This window comes from Sebastes umbrosus, chromosome 1 (genome assembly GCF_015220745.1).
Source record: "Sebastes umbrosus isolate fSebUmb1 chromosome 1, fSebUmb1.pri, whole genome shotgun sequence".
Taxonomy (NCBI): domain Eukaryota; kingdom Metazoa; phylum Chordata; class Actinopteri; order Perciformes; family Sebastidae; genus Sebastes; species Sebastes umbrosus.
Window position 1 is genome coordinate 9,537,440 of NC_051269.1, and position 20,634 is coordinate 9,558,073.

At 39.6% G+C, this 20,634-nt stretch overlaps 1 protein-coding gene across 2 annotated transcripts in view; it reads right to left on the reverse strand.

The window, feature by feature from the left end:
- Positions 1-20,634, reverse strand: part of ca16b (carbonic anhydrase XVI b) — a 138,586-nt gene that overhangs the window by 104,662 nt on the left and 13,290 nt on the right. For both annotated transcript variants that reach the window (XM_037763378.1, XM_037763370.1), the window contains exon 2: positions 4,184-4,288. In XM_037763378.1, the coding sequence (XP_037619306.1) occupies positions 4,184-4,288 (105 nt within the window). The remainder of the gene's footprint in view (positions 1-4,183; positions 4,289-20,634) is intronic.

Sequence of the window (20,634 nt, forward strand, 5' to 3'; positions counted from 1 at the left end):
GGCCTCTGGTGATTCCCACCCTTAATATAAAATATAATGTACATTTAAACTTTTTACAATCGGATCAGAACAAAATTCCAGAAACTTTCTCTAAATTGTTCCTCATTTCTATTTTGCTCCTGCTCCAGTTTTTCTGAGGCTCATATTGTTCCACATTCTTCAAACAGCTCCTCTCCAGCAGAACTTTCTAGACTGGAGGATACACCGTGAAGGTTGTGGAAAAGTCTGTGAGAAACAATGGGTGCTCTGCTCCCCCTATACGTTGTGTACTATGTGTGTGTGTATTTGGCTCATAGAGCTGGAGTCTGTTTTGCACCAGTACCTTCTAGCTTCAGGCTAACCCTACTGTGTGCATTTCCTTTACACTCACTTGCACCGAGCAAATGCCCTTAATAACCATTTAGCTGCTAAGGCACGCTTGTCTGTCCCCCATTCACAGCCTTAGCCGCTAATTACCTTTTCCAAAGCAATGGACATTTCTGTGTTCCCTCAATGCTTCCCTTTTTCTCAGTACAATCAGCCAGCTGCCTTCACTGGTAGGAATTAGTGCTCTACACGGGCCTGAAATGAATGTCCAGAAAATCAACCCATGTCAGCCACTTCCCTAACCTGATGTTTGTTCATTTTTTTGCCCACCCTCCTTATATAAAAAATCTTAAACATTAATCTTATCTTCTCCAAATTACCAGCCTGCCTCTTGCTAAGCATTCATATAACTCTGCGCACAAACACAAAGATGAATATTTCCCCACAAAGGCTACAAAATATTAGTATTAAAGTATTAAAACGGCCTGCAGCTTCGACTGATTCATAAATATACATACCATTTTGTCAAAGAAAAATCATACGGCCTTAGAAATGAACTGAGCGGAAAAAAAAATCGGAATCAAGGCTGTTGTCTCAATTAGAAAATAAAGCAGAACCCGTCCGGAACAAGATCGGGTCCCGCTGGAGACCCTCTAGTAAGAATGCGATGAGTATGGTAATTTTTATAAGCAATCACTAATTAAAATCTGCACATAATGACAGTTACCGTGTAAAGAGTACACTGATGACGGATAGAAGTATAATGCAGCTACGGTTTCCGGTTAGTGGTGGGACACCAGCCACTAACATCATGAAAAAATGAATACATTTTTATGAAAGAAAACAAACATAAACATAAACTTTTTCGCTGTTCTTTGCACTCTTTTTCACATTTGCATTTTCTTGCCTGAAACCATGGGAACAGCAGTGCCAAAGACAAAATATTCCATCAGTATAATAATAATTTTCAGAGCTGTGATTCACTCCAAGAGCAGAGGGACCGAGTTAGTTATTTGCTAGGGGGTGTTTTTGGACCTTGGAACCTGTAAATATAATTTAACCGACTGCTCCTCCCTTCCTGAGCTCTTCCAGTGAGGTGCCCTCGATCAAAGCACATAACCCCCATTTCCCACCGGAGCTGCTCAATGGCCAACAGAGGGCTGTGTTTGCACTGTGTGTGAGTGTGGAGAGCTGAATGGGAAGCAGTGCTCTTTAAAGAACATTCATGTGTACTTAAACATGTAAAAAAAGGCATTTATAACGCAGAAGGAATGTTTTTTTCATCGATTTTCTTTTCCTCTATGGTATGTAAATATTCAATGTATGAGTGAGTGGTTACAAAAACAAGTTTACTGCAAAATACTGCATGTTGGGAGCCTTTAAAGTGTTGGAGTGCTACAAATGATAATTGCTGTATAAACCATATACACAAAATGCCTTTTATAGTTGAGAAAAAACAAAAAACTACTGACATCTGTATTAACAAACATATTTTCATAATCTGTTTTGCTAAATTTGTTTTCTTTGCAGACTTTGGAGAAAAAAAAGCAACTTTCTCAAACTTATAACTCAGCTGCTGCTCCTTAAAAACAAAACAACAACACTCAACTTTACCGCTGAAAAACACATATGCAAACACATACTACTCTGAGAATATTTACGAGCACAAAAGTGCACAAAATGACTAATCCATTAGAGGAGGGGTTTTCAAAGTCTGAGACTGTGGGCAGACAAAGCTTGGAAACCCCCCACCCCCTTATTTTACTTGCTTAGTTTCAATTCCTGGATGCCTATGGGATCATGATTATGATATGTCAGCCAATAGACACTAAACAATTGAGCCAAGTTAACCTTTCTCGTTGACCTAACTTCACCAAATACATAAAAAAAGCCTATCTTAAGGCACTTATTAGTTTTCTGACTCTTGGAAAGTGAGAAAAAACAGTAAAATTACTCCGATCTCCTGTATCTCTGAACTGTCTTTAACCATATCACATTTAGGCTATGTGATATACTTTTGATAACTAATGTAACATCTAATGTAATATGTTTTCACTTCCATTCTCTGAGCGCCCCTGGGGAGGCCCGCCTCCCACTTTGAAAACCTCTGCATTAGAGCGTTTCGTCTGACTGCTCACTCTGGGCTGCCACATCCGGTCATCTTTACAGTTTGTTAAGGTAGATGGCTGAGAGCTTAGGAGGAGGAGGCAGGGGCTAAATTCACACTTACTTTGGCATTAAAGGCATGCATATTATCAATAATAGAGGCTGGAATTAAAACAACTAATCTAATAATAATAATAATAATAATAATAATAATAATAATACATTTTATTTGTAAAGCGCCTTTCTAGACCCAAAGTAGAGCTGGGCGATACAGAGAAAATCAAATACCACAACATTTTTGACCAAATACCTCGATATTGCAACGATATTGTAGAGTTGACTAGTTGTGCTTTTACAAAATATTTACTAGGGCTGTCAATCGATTAAAATATTTAATCCCGATTAATCGTATTATTTTCCATAGTTAATCACGGTTGATCGGAAATCACACATTTTTTATATGTTCAAAATGTAACTTAAAAGGAGATATGTCAAGTATTTAATACTCTTATCAACATGGGAGTGGTCAAATATGCTGCTTTATGCAAATGTATGTTTATATTTATTATTGGAAATCAATTAACAACACAAAGCAATGACAGCTATTGTCCAGAAACCCTCACAGGTACTGCATTTAGCATAACAAATATGCTCAAATCATAACATGGCAAACTGCAGCCCAACAGGCAACAACAGCTGTCAGTGTGTCAGTGTGCTGACTTGACTATGACTTGCCCCAAAACTGCATGTGATTATCATAAAGTGGGCATGAGTGTAAAGGGGAGACTCGTGGGTACCCATAGAACCCATTTTCATTCACATATATTATTATTATTATTAGTTAAGTAAGTAAGCAAGTTGCGTTAATGAATTAAAAAAATATAGTGGCGTTAAAACAAATTTGCGTTAACATGTTATTATCTTGTTAACTCTGACAGCCTTATTATTTAAACAATGAGATTCTTGATAAATAAATAAATCATCAGTAAGGTGGATATAATGACAAAGTGGGTAAAGGCAAACAATAGAACAACTAGAACAAGTCTGGCAAGTTCAGAAAATGACATCACTTTACTTATAATGCCGCTTTTAAAACCAGGAAAAGACAACACTGATGCCATATTAAGATATTACGCTATCCAAAATCTAAGACGATATCTAGTCTAACATCACAATATCGATATAATATCAATATATTGTCCCGCTGACCTAAACCTAAAGCACCACAATCTAGCTAGGCCTACTGTATTTCTGATTTACAATATAGTTTAATACAAACGGTGGTCTGCAGAAGACAGCTGCCACCTGCACAACTACATGTGACATACGAGAGGTCATAATTGTCCTTCATGCCATACGTATGTTTAACTTTTGTATTTGTAGCCATCACTTGTTGAAGAAGAGTGGGGTTCACAACTAATTGTGAGGTTTTTATTCAATTACAATTTTTATTTATTTGCCTTTATTGATAGTGACAGAGAAAGATTTGAACATCAACACACTTTGCTGTGTGTGTCAGTGTTTCCTTCTCTCCAGCGCATTAGTTCAATTACAGTTGAAAACATACAGTACAGGTACTGTATACTATTATATAAATGCTAATCAAACCCTTCTGGCTACAGCAGTGAGGAGGAAAACAGGAGGGCTTTCTGGCAAAGTGGTCGACAAAAATAGCTAAATTATGGGCGAGATACAGCCGAGGTGAACGAGTCAAAGAAATGCATTTCCCCTCCTACTGAGGTCTCTGGTCAGCGCACAAATGAGAGCTCACCTGTATAGGACCAGTAGGGGTCACCGGCTGCCCTCCTCTCCCTCATTACGCCTGTGCTCCCATGGTGCCCGTCTCCAGCATGGCGAGGTTGGCCACCCGATGCAACTGTGGGAGGCAGACACGGAGATGAGAAACTCGACAGGGGCGAAGAAAAGTTTCAATTACAGCCTCAACAAATACTTTGAAACTTATCCAACAGTCTATTAAAACATGTCTGAGAAAATGCACATGGCTAATGTCGATAGCTGGCGACACAGTGAGAGATTCATAAAGAAAATAATAGTCCAGTCTCACGATAAAATCTGTGTCGATGCAGAACGAAGCGCGCCCTCAAATGCAGCTTCACAAAATGTGTGAGTATGAAGGTTTGGGGTGATGGATGGGTGTGTAATGTCTCCAACTTTAAAACTGCACACTGGGGTTCATCCCCTCATCTCCTAGGGCTGGGCAATAACTCAATATTACCTTTTGTCAACCTACAGCAGTATCGTGATGATGTCAAAAGAATACGGCTTACAAAATCCTGCACTGGACCATACTGTAGTTGTCATGTGCAGATTTTGCAGGAATGATTTTTTTAAAAAAAAAGGGCACTGAATTGATGGAAGATGACATTGAACATTTAAACATGTCGTTATGGAACAAAAAATCCAGGGTTGTTCAGAGTCATCTTGTTGTACTTACAACGCTTAAAAACTAATTTAAAAATCTATACAGTATATGCTCAACATAGTAGATTACAGCTCAGGTACCTGCATACTTCACTTTAATAGACACATTCAGTCAAAGTGCTTCAAATCTCCTCCCAGAATTGCAGCTGTTGCAGCTACTCTCAGGAGGGACGGTAACCCCCCCAGTGCTGCCTGACAGCGACTGAAACATACATTTTCACCTAGTAAGTTAGCCTTGCTATTATGACAAATTTCAATTCCAAACTGAACCAGAGAAAAGGGAGCAACGGTGGCGACAATGTGCATCAAAAAAAAAGGAAAAAATCCCTTGCTTTCAGCCCAGGTGCCATCGTTTGACACAATGCCTTAATGGGTGGTAATGATCATCGCCATCGGGGATCTGCGGAAAACAAGAGGAGCTTCTCCTTCAGCTCTCTGTGATGCTTCTCGCTCTCTTACAGCTACAATCAATCTGATTCTTTTTACAGCAGCAAGCTGGGCCAAAGGAAACGAAATAAAATAAAAATAAATAGAATGGATGGTCAATATGCTCGTAATATAAGCACGGATGTAATAATGGCACAATGGCTTCCCTGCTAAGCTTCATTCAGTAAAATTCAGACAGCGTATGTTTATCAGGAGTGTAGACAATCAGCCCTGTGTCTTCTGGGCACAAATGTCTCTTGAGCTTCTAAGGGCAAATTGCCCGAAACAAAATCAAACATTGTCAACAGAATTACAGCAAATGCCGGAGGCACAAATTGTCCTTAAGCATACACACTCCCTAGTCCCAGACTTGCAATAATCAAACTCATTGGGGGGAAATGTGCTCCACGACGGATGCAGCCTGTGCCAGTAGAGAAGAAAATGTCTAGCTGAAGCCATTGTCAATCAGGTGCTTAAGCAAAACAAGAGTGTTTTTGTGTTGCTTCAAGCAGTCAAAACCCACTGTGGCATTCAAAAAGCCACAGATGTATTGGCTAATATTGGTTGCTTGTTGCGAGAAGGATGCAAACAATTGGGTAGGCAGATTGTTTCTTTGTAAAAAAAAAAAGGAATGGCAGGAAGAACTAAAACAAAAGCAGAGATGACAATCTGCCAGACTCAAAATGGAAGCAGAAATCACTGCTCTCTTGCTGCAATACAGTTTTTGAATCCATTTAGAAAATCCATGTTGTATCAGGATTTCTTTTTGCAAAACTGGTTACAAATTGTACTCAGTGCCATGCTCGCCGTTTTAAAACTATTCACACAGTTGCCTTTACCGACATGCAGATTGGCACAGCAGTTAATCTCACATCCAAAATGCACTAAAACTAACAAAACAGTCCCTTCATGTGTGTCTCAGCATTAGTTCATTCTAACAAAAGAGCTACACCAACGAGAACCACAATCTCAGCCACCGTAATAACATAGACTGTATATAAGAAGTGGACGTAGGTACCGGGACGTCACCCATTGGTTTGTGGACTGACGTTTTGAAGCCTCGAGTTTGCCATCTTGGCTTTTTGCAACCAAAAGTGACACGAGAGGATGGAGCTAAGTGCAACCGAATGCTGAAAAAGGCATTTTTAGGCAACCAAAGTGTTACAATTAACTGAAAACACACAGTGAAAGGGTTGAAGTTGTTAGACGAAAACACAGACAACCCCCAGACCGGGAGGTAGCGAGCTGTCGATCACAAGGTAGACACGCCCTAAAGCATACCCTGCTTTATGGTCTATTTGACTCTAAATGGGACCATCATTTGGTGCGGCAGTAGCTCTGGAACCAGAGAGTCGCTGGTTCAAGTCCCCGCACGGACCAAGAACGGACTGTGGACTGGTAGCTAGAGAGGTGCCAGTTCACCTCCGAGGTGCCCTTGAGCAAGGCACCGGACCCCCAAACTACTCTCATATAGTAGCTGCCCACAGCTCCCAATATACCAGGATGGGTTAAATGCAGAGGATAAATTTCACTGTGTGCTGTGCTGTGTACAATACAATGTGTGACAATAAAAGCTGATTTACATTATATTAATTTACTAAATGAACATCATGCTGTATTGAAGAAGACTGGTATATGAATCTAGAAAACCTACGGAATCCATTTGTATCAACCATGTCATACTAGCTTGTCGGAAAGGAGGTTAAATAACGCTACAAACTTGTGCTAAATTGTGGCGAGGAAAGACTGGCATGTCCATTTTCAAAGGGGTCCCTTGACCTCTGACCTCCAGATATGTGAATGAAAATGGGTTCTATGGGTACCCACGAGTCTCCCCTTTACAGACATGCCCACTTTATGATAATCACATGCAGTTTTAGGGCAAGTCATAGTCAAGTCAGCACACTGACACACTGACAGCTGTTGTTAGCTGCTGGGCTGCAGTTTGCCATGTTATGATTTGAGCATATTTTTATGCTAACTGCAGTACCTGTGAGGGTTTCTGGACAATATTAGTCATTGCTTTGTGTTGTTAATTGATTTCCAATAATAAATATATACATATATTTGCATAAAGCAAGCATATTCTCCCACTCCCATGTTGATAAGAGTATTAAATACTTGACAAATCTCCCTTTTTAGGTACATTTTGAGCAGATGAAAAATGTGTGATTAATCGTGATTAACTATCGGAAATCATGTGATTAAATATTTTAATCGATATTATCTAACAAAACAGATACAGATTATTTATTATCATGCTTGTTTTATGGATTTTTTTTCCGAACAAGATGAACAGTTTAAAATATCCTTTAATGTTACATATGTGACAGGAGCTCATGTTGTATAAGCACATGCTATACATGACACTGTAACCATGACAACTATTGTATATCACACAGTCTCACGGGGTTAAAAGTAACTTCAGAAGAACAACAGAAGAACTCTCTGAACTCCTGCAGCTAAACCACCTTAAGACAGTGAGTTGTAGTTCATCAGGATCTGCACACATCAAATACAAACACACACACACACACACACACACACACACACACACACACACACACACACCTCCAGCCACTTAAGACGAGCTCAGCTCTTACTAATAGTTGCATCATTACTGGGGATTAATTAAACTAAGCACTACATCAAGTCTTTCCCTTGCACTTAAAGTCGGCACTTTACTGCCTCCAAAAATGGTCTCTGCTATGGTATGAGCCACTTACACAGTGCTTTCCAAATCAAATTCATTGCTTGGAGGGAGGTCACAGAGACCAAATGGGCAAAGTCATAAATGGCTGCTTTGTTATCATCAGACGTATCAATTGACTATGGGGAAAACATGGGGTTAACGTGAAGTGTGAAACAGAGATGGGGGGGCGTCTCTGTGGCAGAGACTCGGAGCATATTTGAAGGCAGGTTGTGAAACAGGAGGGCTGCACCGTCTTTGATCAGAGAGCATAGGAGACAGCACCATGTCAACAGTTTACTCTCATCCATGTCAGCCGTCCCCTGTGGGCAAAGGATTAAAGCCACAGCATCTCTGATAGAGCAGAGCAGACAGACAACACAGCCGGAGCTGGGCCCTGAAGGAGACTGGGGAGAGAGCTGCACAGCACTCAAACAACATTCATAAATCTTAAATCCAGAAAAAACGCAAGTGAACGGCAATTATGTAGGTTAACCGGTGGTTTAAATGAGATGCAGAGTGTTTGGCCTGAAAAGGTATTTTTACATTTCAGACATTGTGAGTCTTGATTTGTACATCCGAGTGTTGTTCTTAGGAAGCGTGGAGGAAAAATAAAAGGCTTCAAAACACCTAGAGAAACAACACCTTGTACAATGTCTAGGCATACAAAATCATTTTCCTTTTTTCATTGCCCTGAGGGCGGTTAAATCATCTACACCGCCATGAAGCCCTGCTATTTGTTCCATAATATCACACTCAACAACAAGCCAAGAACCCCTGAGAGCCCTTGAAAAACAGCAGCCTAACAACAACCACAGGAGCGTTTAACTTCCATTAGTCATCGGGGGGCCGGAGTTAAAATATCAATCTCATCACCGATGGTAGCATCAGGTATGTGAAGGATAGCCGGAGCCGGTGCGTCCATGTCAGCGGGAGGTGTTATTCAGGGATGGATAAACTATGAGATGCATCCTGAGTTTACAATGTAATTTACACATTTCCTCATGCAGCTAAAAGCTCACAATAGCTAAGGATGGTGTTTTTTTGTTTTCCACTTTGATTCCACTGATGTGATTCATGTGAAAATGACAACCTCTTAACAGCACAGTAAAAAAGTGCATCATATGGTAATACGTGGCTAATGGCTTCTTCTTATATAAGCTGAAAATAGAAAAATGGGAACACTAGAAATAAAACACTAGGTCTAAAAATAGAAAACTAGGCCTGTTTCTTTTTTCATGATATCTAGTTGCTCTTATTTTTGAATAACTAAAGACGCATATTCAGGGGACAGTCAGATGTGCAGATCTCAGGCTGCCAGTTGCTCATTCATTTACATATAATAATGACTACTGCTAGAATAAATTAAGACTAATTAGGCTCGTACACAAAGAGTCGTCAATAATCTATTATTTCTGCCCGTCCTCGGCGACAGACTAAAGGTTAAATCTGTCAATATTCTATATTTTGTTATTATCAACAAATCCCACAAAAAGACCAAAACCAACGACGCATTAGTCCGTCTCTCGATACTTTCCCTACTGAAGACAGATGTGTTTTTTTTAAAACAGGTCGTGAACGTATACTTTCATTTTTTTCTCAACAAAGCTAAATATTTCCTAAAAACAGCTGGGCACTGTAGTTTTTTAGCAAACATTACTCAACAGGAGTGAATCGTCTATTTGTTGGGGACTATTTTCAGCTGCATGCGTGTGAGTGAGTAATTACTGAAGCAGGATGGTGGATGTGGGATTGCCTCAGAATAAACTACAGCGCCCGTGTGTTAACGGTAATGAAGGAACATGTCACAGAGAAACAATGAGTGTGGCTTATAGATGTGTTTTTGGATATGGCTCAGAGGAATACGCTTTTGGCGACTTCAGACAACACTTGTTAGTAGGATTAATTCATTGTTGGTTTAGGTGTTGGGATTTGTTGACCCTAAAAAAAACATATAATACACATGCATGTACACTAATATTCCACTATTATTCAAAGTATCAGAATATTCTGAATTTGATATGGGTCATGTAAAAACAGCATATTCCGTTTGGATATGCTGAATTAGACCGTATTCAGAATGGATCATTTTACGATTAAGACGTGTGGGATATGCCGATATTATTCCGGTTTTAGGAGCATTCTTTGGACATGTATACAGCGCATTCAGAATATGCGTCTCAATAGAGGTTTTTACAGCAGTTTGCGACACACAGCCTCTTGCCTGTTTACGGCCAGCTCTGTGCGTTGTACACAAACAAACTAGCCGACAGTTTGCAGAGATGCATGCCCAAAAGAAAAGAAGGTGAAACACACCTACTTTTAACCTAGGGCTGTCAATCAATTTAAATATTTAATGGCGATTAATCACATGATTGTCCATAGTTAATCATGATTAATCGCAAAGTCATCACACATTTTTTATCTGTTGAAAAAGTACCTTAACCTTAAACCTAAACCTAAAAATCGGTAGTTGCGTTAATGTGTTAAAGAAATTAGTGGCGTTAAAACAAATGTGCGTTGACGCGTTAACTTTGACAGCCCTATTTTAAACTTTATGAAAGACTTTGCTATCCACAGGTATTTAGATATGCGTAAATATCACAACGTCGACCTTTGCAGAAAGGTGAATGAAGCGAGAGGTAATGTTACGCACAATCCCCGCTCACCCGCCGGCAAAACTCCGCCGTTCATTTTGCATCATCCGGCAGACGTTCATCCGTATGTATCGCCCCGCGCTAGAGTGACACAGGGCCGGTTGAAAGGTTTCCCTTGAAGGAATTGGACCTCAGCCACATTGTTCTGTAAATTAAAACAAAAGTGTTTGCCCACTCATATCCAAACACACATCTCAGCCTATCTCTCCATATTGCTCGGTTAGCTGCTGCGATCCACAAACGGTGAAGTGCGGTTTTATATGACCGGTGTGGCTAGCTAGTCACTTAAAGTCTTTTTACAGAAGGGAAAACGCCGGGGACTTTGATGTCAAAATATTCCTTTTCACACACATTTGGCATATAACTAGAGATAAATTAACAATTAACACAGGGCCACATGGTAAAAACCTGGAAAATTTATTTTTTTCATTTCACTGGGGTCTTTAAAAAAATCTTTAACCTTCACCTGTGAAAGACAAGTGGCAGTAGAACAAATCCCTAGCAGCACCGGTGTTACTTTGTGTTGTTAAAATCCATTATCAAAGAGAAAAGTTCCGTTTATTTAAGCTTAATAAGGGAAAGTGAACTAAGCTCAGTTGCACTCTGTCAGCGATAAATAATGTGTCCTGACACTACGTGCTGTGTGAATGGGAAACAACACTAACTTCCCCGAAGAGTATTAAGTGTTTCACCAAAAATGCGCGTTTGAATAAAGTCAATTCTTTTCCGACACGTCAGTCAGTGTCGTTATCTTTGACATTCTCCTCCAGCAATGGCCCGCTACATTCATTCAGCCACATACAGCCACTTCGACAGTAGTTATCGAGGGGGAGAAGGAAGCACGGCTCATTCACGTCACCCGTACCCATTTTCTCAGCTTGTCCTTTAATTAGAGGGAGAGAGAAGGCATATCATTAAATTTACTAATTAGACAAACTGCAGTTTTAACAACTTTTACATTATTCCGTCTGAATTCGTACTAAACAGAAGTGAGCTGTGTTTTTTTTTTTTCTCACAGGCATCATGAGTGTATAAAGGGGCAGACTCTTGATGCAAAATTGCTATGTATACGAGGGAACAAATGTGCATACTGAGAGAGACAGCTGCTGTCGGCGCAATCTCATCTGCAATGCATGGCGTCTGTCAAATGTGAGAACATCTGCTTGGCTTTCTGTTGTTGGCGAATCACTAACACGTGTATTTATGACAAACACACCTACATTTCAAATGTGCTCGTTTCATTTCAAATGGCACACAGCTGACTGTATCCACGGTGTGTGTGTGTGTGTGTGTGTGTGTGTGTGTGTGTGTGTGTGGAGGTTTACGTGGGTAACCAGAACAAGTCACAGTGGCAAGACAAGGTCGGGGGTCGAGCGTAGAAAGGGGGGTAAATGGAGCATGATCTTGAGTGTGCATGTGTTTCTCGTTCCTCGGGAGAAAGTGGGCGATATGGCTCGATATCCCCCGGAAGTGTTTTGAGTCACGCCGAGGACCTCAGGAACACGAGAACTGCCAAGATCAGCCAAAGATACGGAACAGAGGGAGCCGAGCCTCGGGGCTAAAAACATCAAGCTCAGAAATAATAAAGCAACAACTCAAATCCCTATGCAGATATTTAGGCCTACACAGCGAAAAGCAAACAAGCAGTTTCAGCAAAGAGGACATCAGCACCCTTGGGCCAAAGAAATGCATCCATATTAAGTAAAAAAAAAAATTAAGCCCATTAGTCTAAAGTTGAAATTGTTCCTTGAGTTACTAAATGAAAAATAAAAATGAAATTAAAAAATTCCAAAAAACTAATTTTCAAATTTTTCCCACGACAGCTCGTCTTAATCTGTTTTTTTTATTTCTTTCTTTTGTGGGTATGAGCAGGTATGTGTGCATGTCAAGGCCTGTCTGGTTTCTTTGGTCATCATGTTAATTGACAGGAAGTGCTACTGCACACTGAGCTGAGATGTTTTCGTCAATGCCATGCAGGGCGCTGAAAACCCTAAAATACAACTTCACAGTGAGATATAGAGACAAGTAGAAATAGTGAAGTGACAGAAACTGAAACCCAACTTTCAGATAAGTCCAAAATACTGCCATAACACACACACACACACACACACACACACACACACACACACACATACATAGGCATTGCGCGCGTTGCAGCCTCGGACCTCCTCCCAAACAGAAAAACATTTTTTGTTTGTGTTTCATTGGGGAACTTGAACAACAAAAGCGAGCAAAATAGGAGGAAGGTCAACCGAGGCGTGCTCGCAGTTCTCTTTTATGCTACACTCTGCAGTCTTTTCTCTCAACATATCTTTAGAAAAAGTGGATAAGGCCATCTCATTATAATCAAATCCAAATATGTCAACAACTCTCAACCCACTCTCAGCTCAGACGCACGTTCTTCAACCTTTTACTACAAGGAATAAAGCGAGAAACACGGTGCATCAAATGACTGTTACAGAGCATGTGGGCGAAAAGGTCTAGATGAAAAGTCTCCAGTGTATTCAGCCTTTCTTTAAGAAAAGAAAAGAAAAAAAAAAAAATCACATCCTGGCATTTATTCTCTATTCATAAGAAGCTGGTATTGTTCTATTGTTTGACCAAAAACTGACTCTTTTATTAATTAAAACTGCACGACTTCCTGTGGAGAAGTCAACGTCGAACACTCACATGAACACAATAGACGGCCGCTCTTCAGAAATGGTGAACTTATATAGTAAATCTGAATTGTGTCAGTGTGCTTCTAGGACAACGCTGGTACAGTGAAGTAAGTGCATTAAATAGCTGCCGCTGCTCAGCTGATTGAGTGCATCAGGGGGCTTTGATGAAAACCATTAACAAGATTAAAAGAAATTCAAGGCTGGTGACCTCTTTACTAGACCAGCTATAGCTTGTTCTCCTTTCCCAGACTACAATAAACAATCCTCAAACCTTTTTTCTCCCCGCACACGGTGGCAGGACCGTACATAACAGCTCTGACAATGTCAAGGAAATTTACTGTGTAAAGTGAGGTTTTCAATTTTCAATATGTGGCAATTGGATCGCTTAAGTGCCAAGAGCTTGTGAGGTCATTCCTGAGGACACCGCCGGTGTGCAGCCCTGCATGAATTGTCTAGTTATTGATTCTGAAATAAATTCAGCTGCCTCTGGTGGATACATTACACTCTTCGCGCATTACTGGTGTTCATGAATGGTGATGGTTGATTACTGGCAATGTAAATGGGTCCCATCTAGCGCAACAGGTAGAGCGTGACACTGATACTGCCGAGCCGGTGATTTGATCTTGGGGACACCCGGGCTGAAAATGTGTGCCGTTGTGTAGCTGCTGGAAAGTGATTTCAGTTTGTAAAATATAGAATAAAAAGCTGCAAATTCCAAGGAAATATGTGGAATCAAATACCTGTGGAAATGTGCTCGGGTAGAAAACATCAGCCAAGTACTGGTGGAAAAAGGCTCACTGGCCAAATGAGTCAATGTTAGCCATAAATAATACCACTGCATGACTTTGCATGCATCACTTCCAAAGCAGGCTCTTCATGCCTGCCCGGGGCCATACAAGCAGTCAGACCTCCTACCTTCCTCTTTAAATGCTTTTTGATGTTGGACTCTAATCAATACTTGAAGGCTGGATTTAGAAATGGTAAATAAAACCTGGAAGACGAATGCACTTGATACCTCTTTAGCAGCCTCACTTACTGTATGCGGTTCTTTATTTCTTTCTCAAGAACTTTCACAAGGACCAGGATGTAAATACAATTACAAATACTACATTCACATTACACTGCATCACAAGTACAAACTAGAATTACCGCCTCGCAGTTGTATGCCTCCACCAACCAATCAAGTTGCAAGTTTACATCCACGTCCGTCCAAAATGTCATCACTACATCATTTTATCCTGTTAGACATTTGTGTAAAATTGTCATATTTAGCATGTGAATGCTTGAGTTACGGCCCAAAAAACATGTTTTATGACCTTGACCTTTGACCACCAAAGTCAAATGCATTCATCCTTGAGTCCAAGTGGACATTTGTGCCAAATTTGAATGCCAAGAAATTCCCTCAAGACGTTTCTGAGATATCACGTTCACGAGAATGGGATGGACGTCAGGACAGACGGACAACCCGAAAACATAATGCCTCCGGGCCACGGCTGTCACGGGCGTGGAGGCATACAAATAATATCACTTGAGCTTTTTATGATATAATACAATTAGGGCTGTCAAATTGGACCTTAACAGGGAGATTTGTCTTGTATTTAATACTCTTATCAACATGGGAAAACAAATGCTTTATGCAAATGTATGTATATATTTATTATTGGAAATCAATTAACAACACAAAACAATGACAGATATTGTCCAGAAACCCTCACAGGTACTGCATTTAGCATAACAAATATACTCAAATAATAACATGGCAAACTCAAGGCCAACAGGCAACAACAGCTGTCAGTGTGTCAGTGTGCTGACTTGACTATGACTTGCCCCAAACTGCATGGGATCCCATTTTCATTCACATATCTGGAGGTCAGAGGTCAAGGGACCCCTTTGAAAATGGCCATGGCAGTTTTTTCCTCATCAAAATTTAGCCCAAGTTCGGAGCGTTATTTAACCTCCTTCGCGACAAGCTAGTATGACTGAGACCCGCTACAACCTCCGAAAGATAGATTGGGTTAATGCGTTAAAGAAATGAATGGTGTTAAAACAAATTTGCGCAAATTTTTTTTTTTTTTACCTTTTCTTTATAATTTAAATTAAATGTACATTTATTTAAGTTAATATTTTTTCACACTGAAGCTGCTAGTATTCCCAGGATTCGTGATGAATTCATTACCCGCTGTCTTGTTTTAATTTCATTACACTGCCCAAAAATAGCATGCTAAAGTAAAGTGTAACTGTGAGTTCAAGAAAAATGAAATAATTTCTTTTTCACACCAAGACGTCGTCGCTCATCCCCACTGTTTTGGCGATTACAATTACAGTAGGTTTCCAACTGTTCAAACTGATTAATTTAGCTAAGACCTGAATCAAGACGGATAAAAAAGACCAATGGCACATTTAGTCAAGTTTATGGGTCTATGATTCAGTTAAAATTAATAAAATCCATGTTCTTGTCAACTCTGTAGCTAAATTTATGACTTTTAAGTGTGGCACTTCTTTCCCTCTCTTTAAATACAGAGGTGCATTGTCTGTGGTCCAAACAATAAGGACACGCTTCTGCTGATTAACTTCAGAGGTAATGTGATGGAAGGAATCTATTGGCATGTCACAATAAGACGGCCACTAATTAGCCAAAAGGGATTACAAGTACCCATTATGGTACCCATCATCTATGCCAACATATAACTCATGACAAATGAGGACATCTGCTCAGACCAGGGCGCCACCGCATTCGCACACTTGTTTGGCCTTGCTTTCATACATGACTGTCTGGGGGTTGTCTGTTTAAAGATACGAAAGTGTATCCCGCTCTGGTCAAATCCACAATAGGCTCGATCAATAGACAACCATAAAATTTCACTATCAAACTTATTGATGCCACCTTGGCACCGATTTCATCCTACGTGTAGTCAAACTTGCAGCAAAACAATTCCAAGGCTAATGAACGTGTAGATATAATGCACACAAGAGCGGGAGCAAACAAAGGCTGAAAAACAGCATTCAATTGAGCAGTACTTGGCTGAGACTCAAGGTAATGATTCTAATCAAGCGGCGACGCCACAGCTGAGTGGTGAAGCCGACGTGCGAGTGCATTCAGTTGGAGTTCTTATGGCCCGAAACATGCTCTTCCGAGAAAATACAGGACTGAATGCGTATCAAATTCAAAAGGAGGAAAATGCTCTTCAGTAAAGTCAATACAGTTTTTGTATTAGGCTCTCAATAGCTTCACTTCTGATGCATGTTGGTGGGGATATTAAACATATTTATTGCCATAAGGTGATATCATGAAGTGTGTTAGCTTGATTATACCACGTAGGGGTGGGGGAAAAAAATGTATACAGCATAGTGTCGTGATATTTCGCGTGGCCATATTGTATCCATACACAGTCCAGTATCGATCTTTTATTATATAAACTATTAAGCTCTTAACAAGGGCTACACAATTATGGCCAAAGATGCTAATCATAATTATCTTTTATCAATATTGAGATCACGATTATTTATCACTATTATTAATAGAAATAGGGACAAAATATTTTTATTGCAATTTCACATTTAAATATACAGAGCGCTGCTTTCACTTCCATGTTGTGCTACATTCCAACCGTTAAAAACTCTAAATATTATCCTTTTACTTTGTTATCTATAGAGGTTCGTTTGCATAAAAACACACAATTCAAATAATTAGGAAATAAATTATAAGAAAAAAAAAAAAAAATCGCAGCCGATTATGTTCATTTAATTGTGGGAAGCCCAAATTGTGATTGTGATTAATATTCGATTAATTGTGCAGCCCTACTCTTAACAATCCGACGGTGTTAAAGCTAGAGTGAAGATACTGGTAATATATATGAAACTAGAAAACCTAAAGAATTGGTACCAACCACATTAGCCTGTCGGGAAGAATGCTAAATAACTCTCCAAAGTTACGCAAAATTTTGGCATGGCCATTTTCAAAGGGGTCCATTGACCTCTGACCTCAAGATATGTGAATGAAAACACTGAGAGGATCAGAGTGAAAACTGTATCTTATTAGACAAAAGAGATGTTGACAAACTGCATCATTTGCAGTTGAAAAAGGTAATAAATCGCAATATATCTTATAGCAATTCGCAAAATGTTTAAAATAAGTTTGTATCATGACTTAAGTATCGTGATAATATCGTATCTTGGGACCTTTGGTGATTCCTACGCCGAATATCATCACAGTCAACCATGGTGGTTGCTGCTATCTTGTCCCACTCTCAGCTCTACCAAGGTGCTTTCCTCCTTTGTGCAAATTTGGGAACTTCCAGTAACTGTCAAGATTACAGTAAACTACAGCTGAAATGATTAATCATTATACCATTGACAGAAAATTAATCTGCAACTATTTTAATCATCAATTGTTTGCCCTTTATCAAGCAAAATGTGAAACATTGTGTGATTCCAGCTTCTCAAATGTGAGGATTTGTTGTTTTTCTCTGATTAATATCACTGTAAATTGAGGCATTTTGCTAAAGTGATTGATTTGGACGTCAATACTTTTTTTTAACCGTTGTTTTTGTTGAGTATCATGTCATGATTTGTCATGAGGCGAAAAAGCAACCTAATTTTTTCCCGAAACGAGGTTGATTTTCTGAGCTTTCGCACCACCAATAAAAGGCATCAACCAATCACTGTGCAGAACCTGTTGACTTGCGTCTATATTTATGAAACAACAACGTGGAGGCTCCGTAGTCCGAACCAGGACGGCAAACCGTATTGCTCCTTTAAACCTTGACTAAGGCGGCCCAGACCAGATCCACTCCTTCCATTCTTACCCTTCACAATAAAAGCCCTAGATATACAGTATAATATTAGCTGGCGGGTATTTTGCATTTTCATGTTGTTTATTAGTCCTTTAGACTTTCAAAACAAGCAATTTGAGGATGTCACCTCGGGCTCTGGGAAATTTAAACGACAATTATTCACTATTTTTTTTAGCAGTTTATAGACTAATACAAATATCGGAAAAGTAACTGATCAATAATGAAAACAGCCATATCAATCCAAATCCAGGTTTTTAAAACATTTCCTAATAAACCTGTGGGGTGATGTTACAAATGCTATGGCCATGTTTTTTCTACAGTCTGTGATTCTCTAGCACAAAGCAATTTTTCATCTTAACATTAATTAAATTCAAGTCATATGCAGTTGCCTTTAAGATTCCAGAGCCGTCTTCACTATCTTAGAAAAGCACCACTTTTCATCTTGGGAGTTGTTTTATCAGGTATTAAAAGATCAGAGAAATATTCACACTGCCTCCTCAAATATGAGTCGCTGATATTTAGTCAATACCCTACATTCTACATTTATTGATTTTAATTAAAAGTACTTTTTTTTTTAATTTCCTAGAAAACACAGATATGCTTCACCAGTAACACTAACAGTAAGGAGTAATCTGCCATTTGCTGCAATATGCATTAGTTCTACTTCAGGCCATGAAAACTAAACAGCTATCTAAACACAGAACACACATCTACACATTTATGAAAACGCTTGCATCCCCCACGCAAACTAAACTGTTTCCAGTCATGAGCAAGTGTCTTCTTATCATACTGTGTAGTTCATGTGGGCCTGCCTGACCTGAATACAGGTTAATTGATCATAACACAGTAATGATGAGGCTATTATTACTCTTCAAATGACAGACACGCTGGAAGAAGTCTTTGAATCCTGACCTTTTAAAATAGGACGTTCGCTGTACATTCCCAGAGTTTCCTATAATCACAAATCTAGGGCAGCAACTATCAATTCATCCGCTAATTAGTTTCCTGATTAGTCGCTTTGCCTATCAGAAAAAATATCGGAAAAAGGGTGGAAAATGTCCGTCACAATTACTCACAGTTCAATGTGATGCCTTCAAATGTCTTATTTTGTGTCCAACCAACAGTCCAAACCCCCAAAGATACTCTGATTATTACAGTGTATGTCGAAGAGCAACCATCAAATCCTGACATTTGAGAAGCTGGAACCATTTTTGTTTTTTAAAAAAAGTGATTATTTTATCATCAAAATATTTAAAAAATATGATTTTTCTTCTTGATTAATTGACTAATTGTTGCTGCTCTACACAAACCAGTTATACCTACGGTTATCTTTAGACATGGGAACGACGGGCTATGATGAATGTCCTTAATACTGCCCTCTGCATCCTCTTCACCGTATAAAGAATACTTTAATCTATTGACAAGACAATTATAATATTCATAGGCTTTTCTTTGAATCTGAAAGCAACCACATTTCATCAAGATGGCACTCGGTGATATCACTTCTGCCGTGAAGCCTATTCAAAGCATTTCCGTTTCTAAACATTACAGCGACGCAGATGGTTGTCTTGAGAACCGAGTGGCTGTTGAGTGGTTGCTAGTTCCCACCTTCCTTGGCGCTGGCTGCTAAGTGTTGGGACAGATGATCTCTGGAATCCCTGAGTGACTGGCGGATACCTGGGGATAGGTCTGCTCCGCCGCGGTAAACACATGTGTTGTGAGGTTTAGATTAGCAGTGACGAAAACATACAGCAGCTGTCACACCTTCGGCTCACAACCAGACAGATAAAGCAGACACGCAGGGAATTTGTACGACAGCACGGCTAAAATTACCCCGGACCGACTGGAAGGTGTTTTAATTTCTTTTTTTCTTTTTTTCTTTTTTTTTTAAACGTACAACAAATTCAACTGTTAACCGTGTTGTCTTTTTCACCGTCCAATAAAGACGAGAGTTGTCTTTTTTGAGGAAGTGTTAAACAATGTCTTCCTGAAATATGAAAATGTCAAAAGGAAAAGGCCATGGTATTCAAATCCCTGGTTAATTAGGGTTCCACTACCAGGAGGGTTTGAATGTTTGTGTTGAAGAACAGAAACATTTGCATTCCCCAAAGGGGAGCGTGTCAACAGGATCGATAGGGTAGTCTCCGAAACTCCTGTTCTGCCTCCAAAAAACTATCCAACTCAGCACATCCTCTCCCTTGGAAGCCTCGAAAATTAACCAACACCAAATTTTCACACTAGCCGCCGCTGTCATTTTTTTTACAATACCACACATTCCTCTCACGAAAAATGTTATTTTGTGAAACTGTTAAACATCCAAAAAACTAAGCTTTCAGATCAGATACAATATATTAAAGCACATGCAAAAAAGGCCTAACACCACCTGAAATGCTTTGTCGTCTTTTTTAGTAACAAGGTTAAATACCAATGACCCCCTCCTCCCATTGTTGTTTTAGAGCTTTCTCTCAAAATAGAGAGAAAGCTCCCAGGGAGACAGTCGAAGTGTGTGAGAGAAACAAACAGAACATCAATCTCATTGGAAACCCAAAGGAAAG